The sequence below is a fragment of the Pyrus communis genome, chromosome 1, assembly GCF_963583255.1.
Source record: "Pyrus communis chromosome 1, drPyrComm1.1, whole genome shotgun sequence".
NCBI classification, from domain to species: Eukaryota; Viridiplantae; Streptophyta; class Magnoliopsida; order Rosales; family Rosaceae; genus Pyrus; species Pyrus communis.
In genome coordinates, this window is record NC_084803.1 from 26,640,511 (window position 1) to 26,645,871 (window position 5,361).

General features: G+C 35.4%; 1 protein-coding gene across 1 annotated transcript; it reads left to right on the forward strand.

Moving 5' to 3' along the window:
• The first annotated feature begins 4,264 nt into the window (after nt 1-4,264).
• LOC137720021 (nuclear transcription factor Y subunit B-1-like) lies at nt 4,265-5,103 on the forward strand. The gene has a single exon (XM_068459015.1). The coding sequence runs from the start codon at nt 4,265-4,267 to the stop codon at nt 4,889-4,891; it is 627 nt and encodes a 208-aa protein (XP_068315116.1). The 3' UTR covers nt 4,892-5,103.
• Nucleotides 5,104-5,361: the final 258 nt, after the last annotated feature.

Here is a 5,361-nt window from a genome sequence, read left to right on the forward strand (position 1 = left end):
CGGCTGTGGACCTTTTGGCGTGGCGGTGTTGTAGGGAAGTATGTGATGTAATTTAGGTCGACAGACCGCCATCTTCCCTGGTACATGTTTTTTGTAATGATGGCATTTTCTGTCCCCCCTAGATGAGTAGGTGGTGTAAGGAGGGACGCTTTTAGCATTAGATGAGGCGTCATGATTCTCTGTACCTTCTTACACTACTCTTTCCTAGTAGTTTGTGTTGACTACTTGCCTCGGGGTAGGCCTTCTATAATATTTTGGCATATTTTCCCAGTTTAGTTATATTCCATTCTCCAAAAAAAAAAAAAAAAAAAAAAACACAGAGAATGTTGACTTTTATGTAATAGTCCTAATTAGTTGTACTTATTCTGTAGTAGTGAGATAGTGTTTGTAAATCATGTATATATACCTCAATGTGAGATGAATAAGATATCGTTTAGAATCAAACAACATGTCCAATGACAAGTTAAGTTCTAGACAAATTTTTCTCGCGCGTGAAGAGACTAATTTATTAAGTAGAATATTATAATAAGCATATTAAATAGAGCTCAATATGTTAATTGATGTGACATAATTACAATAATTATCACATCATATAATTTAAAAATGTGATAAAAAAATGTGATCTTCGTAATATTTTCTAACCCCCACCACATCATATGTAGTTTAAGCATTGTTCTAAAAATCGGCCTAGGCGGCACCTAGGCGCTCGACGGTGGAGTCCCGACCCGATTTAGGCTAAGGCGTTCAGGTGAGGAGGGGAGAATTTAGGCAGCCGCCTAGGCGCTCGCTAGGCACTCAAGGCGGTCTAGGCGGTGCTAGGCGGTGACCTAGGTGGCAGTGGAAGCAACTCCCAATCTCGCTGCAAATCTTGCCTCACATCCGCATGATCCACCACCGACAACCCAAATCTTCAAACCAGCACTCCTGCACCCAACATCAGTCGATAAACCCATTGAAATTAAAAAAAAAAAAAAACTAAAGAACAAAACTAGAATTCACGACGCCTAAAGTAGATTGAGAAGATGATGCGTTTTGCTGCAGAGAAAAGAGGATCTGTTGCAGAGAAGAAAAGAGAAAAGAGAGAGAGAGAGAGAGTCGAAAGAAAAAGGAGGAAAAAAAGGTATAAATGCTAGAGCCACTTTTCCACTAACCAAATGATGGTCGTGAAAGCCTTGGCCTTGGAGAAAGCTGTGGACAAGGAATCAAGGTGGTTTAATTGAAAAATGGGCTTTTCTTTTAAGTTAGGTCCATTTTGATTTAAAACTAATTCCACTGTTCTTTATAATAAATATTTATTTATGTATTTTTTTAATTTACATTTTTTTTCTTCTAATTTCTCTATACAAATATGGTTTTTCAAAGTGTGAATATATGTATATTTATATGTTAATATGTTATATAATAAATTTATTTTAAAAAAATACAAATCCTTCTAGAGACCGCCTACTGCAAGTCAGCGATTCAGCAGGGCATGGACAGGTCCAGAATTCTCTGTAGAGAGGGGCAGGTCGAGGCAGTTGATAAAAAAGCCATTTGTCACAAGCCTGATCAAAAGATGGCTTTTGACCAAATAAAAAACATATCAAAAGATGTTTAGTGTGTTTTATTATACATTTATTTTCCTTTTTGTAAGATGATAGTTATACTGTTTTCAAAGCTACGGTGGAGACTACATATCAGGGACAACGTCTGACGCATTAAAATAATTAAGCAAGTACAAAGCAAATCATTTTATTAAATTAAGGCACATTGCAGATATGAATTAAGGCATATTGTTATCCATACTTAACCATTTAATACAAGCGATATTACAAATTATTGATCAAATAAAACTTTGAGCGTCTTGTTACTTGAGCTATAAACTTGTTGCACGATTAATCATCTAACTATAACCACAATTCATGAATTAGGCCATATTAGTATCCGTAATTAACCATTTAATACAAGCGATATTACAGAGTTAATAATCGGATACAAGATCTCCCGTGTATCATTATTTGACCTACAAACTTTTTGCAATATAAATCATCTAACTATGACCTTAAACTTGAGCACTTATTTTAAAATGAGTAAGTCCTTGTTTGCGATTTTAAGTCACCCAAATTGGGATAAAAAAAAAAAAAACCTCATACGCCCGCAAAGGGCTTACGTATGCGTACATATAGGCTATTTTAACTAATAATTAAGGGGGAAACCATATTCAACTAAAGAAAGATTGAGAATGGCAGGCAGATGATAATCTTTACGGTCTAGAGATGTGATCGGTAGAGAGAGTCTTGGAAAGACAAGTAGGAATAGCTCATAGCTGAGCAATATATATGTGTATAAATATATATACAGGTCTTTGGGCCTGTTTAACGTCGAATTTCAACGATTCGAGCTGTCTATTTTGTAAATCTTAATTCATAGATCATCTTTACAAAAAATTAATTTAATCCGAAACCATTTGCCTATTTAATTATCACGATGTAATTTCATTGTTTCTTATAGAACAAAATGTTCGTCAATTTCTTTGAACTCAACTAGATGTCTCAAATATTTCCGATTTAACTAATATTGTACAAGGATGATTAATGAGGTCTAACTTGAAAAATAAACGATTCGGATCGTTGAAGTTCGATCTGATATAGTCCTTACAACTAATCCTTATTTTTTTTTTTAAAATGGAGATATCTTTCTTTAAAGGCCTTATATATATATATGTGTTAATGTGCTCCACTCTACTATTTGCTATGCCTTTTTAAGCCGTACAAAGATACCGAGTGATTCATTGGATATAAAATTGCAGTCCAAGTTTTTTATGAAATCTAAAGATAAATCAACAAAGTATCTACAAAGAAGGATTGTTGAAGACAGGAACATGGTGTGGTTTCTGGCTACTATCAATGGTACCCTAAACTTTATTTAGCATATATGCCACCTAAATTTACCTAGGTGCTATAGTGTAGAGACAAGGCCAACTGTCGGACAACGAAGTGGTTGATTCTTTGGTCGACAACAATGCATGTATGTAGGTCCCGAAAATTGTCACGCATCGATGTGGCACGAGTTGTTTGGTGCCAATAAATCCTAGGCAATTGGGGGTGTCGCAGCCTATGTAGGGTCAAAATACTATTTTTTCTATTTATTTGTACTATTATTTGTATCATATTTGTAATAGAGATGAGACTCACATTCGTTGACGGGCTTTACTTCTATCAGAAAGAGCCTACCTCCATCAAAGAGATAATACACATAGATAGTAAGTGTAGTATTACTCATATAGGGTAATATAGGAATGTCATTTGCACTTATAAATTAAGCAACTTATATATTTCACTCTCTTAGAGTCATTTGATAATTGTATAGTATTTAAATTTTTGAAAACTAAAAACTCGTTGAGTAACTACTTTAAATTTTCAAAAAAGAAAAAAAATAAAGTTGAAAATATAAATAAAATTCTCGAGTTTACAAAATTGGACTTTAGCTTTGATTAATAGTCACAAGATATAACTTATTACACACGGTATCCGTTGCCGGTGGACGTATTCAACAATTTTAAGGTCTCCCCTTTGCCGTGCAGGCTGAAATTATATTTTTCGTTCCCATTCGGTTTATCGATTTTAAATTATATTCAAAAGCCACAAAGGAAATTGACACTATGGAACAAAAGAGATTAAAAAATAGATAATAAAAAACCAATATTTGGAAAGGTGATTGCTTGTTTTTTCATGGCCCAACTCAATTTTTCATGTTTGGTTCCATGGAACTTCCGTAACAGAAAAGGTCACACTGTCAATTTATTATTGATGTTCTTTTGTTATTGTTATTATTTTTTTTTTTGTATAACGATATATTTTATACTACAGGAGAAAGGATTTCGGCTAAGCCATACAATGACAAACCTAATTTGGTATCGAATTCATCATCTACAAGATTCGAATCCCTCACTTACAAGTGAAGATAAATACCACCAGACGATAGTATTGAGTAGCTTGTTATTATTTAACACCACATATTATTTTTTCTTCTTCTCTCATCCAAAGATTCCATACCTTCACACACCATCCTTTGCGTTTGTTCTAATCAACCAGTGTTTGTTTTTCTTTTTTGTCCACATCAAACCGCCTTTCCACTCGTTTTTCTTTTCAAAAATAAAATATTCTTCTAGGTTCTTTTCCCCCCACTTCTGTTAGCTTAAAAACCCCCAATTCTTCCTCATAGATTCCACAACATAAACACTTCAACGCAAGGAAGAGGAAGAGAGGGAAAAAACCTAAACACAATGAGTGGAAAAAGAAATCAAACGTGTAGCCCGGTTGGAAGCCCGCTGTCTGGGAACGTCTCAGACAGCAGTTCCAAAGAGCAAGACAGGTTCCTCCCCATTGCGAACGTGAGCCGTATCATGAAGAAGTCCCTGCCTGCAAATGCTAAGATTTCAAAGGAAGCTAAGGAGACGGTCCAAGAATGTGTATCGGAGTTCATAAGCTTCATCACGGGCGAAGCATCGGACAAGTGCCAGAGAGAAAAGAGAAAGACTATCAACGGGGATGACCTACTTTGGGCCATGACAACTCTGGGATTCGAGAATTATGTTGGACCCTTGAAAATGTATCTCAACAAGTACAGGGAGACCGAGGGAGATAAGAACTCCATGGCCAGAGAAGAAGACCACCCTCATGGTTCTAATGGTCAAACCAACATTATTTTAAGTAACAAGATGGATCTTTCGAATGAAGGTTTCTATTCAGTTGGGGGACGACAGCAGCAGCAGCAAGTGATGACTTCAAATTACAATTTGGCGAGTAGTCATGGCGCTTACAATTTCAGTAGGATTCATGAGAGTGGAGATGGCAGTGCGAACAGAGATTTGGCAGCTCATCATCATCTTCATAACGGGATAGGATGGTAGATACTGCAATATTTATATATGTCTAATTTCATATCTTTGTCTGTTGCATTTAGTTGGCTTCTTGAAGCTTAATTTGGAATGTTTACACACATTTGAACCAAGTATTAGTTATTGTAACAGTTCTGGAGTCTGTACATGGACAATACAGCAGTATTGTGATGCAGTTGTTTTAATTTATTAGGAGATTTTGGATGCGGTAGTTTGCCACTAATAGTTGTGATAATTGGAAGTGTACAACATCATCCAAGTAATATAGAGATAAGCAGTGGCGGAGCCAGAATTATATAACAATGGGATCATGATAAGTAAGTGTTAAATTAAGCATACTTTTGTTTATAGTTTGTTCACGTAGTAATATCGTATTTTTTGTTTTTATGTAAAGCGTTAACAAAAAGTAAAAGAAAACATCAAGCACCACACATGGCAATAAGCCATGAATCAAGAAGTCAATACATCCAGGAAATATGTAG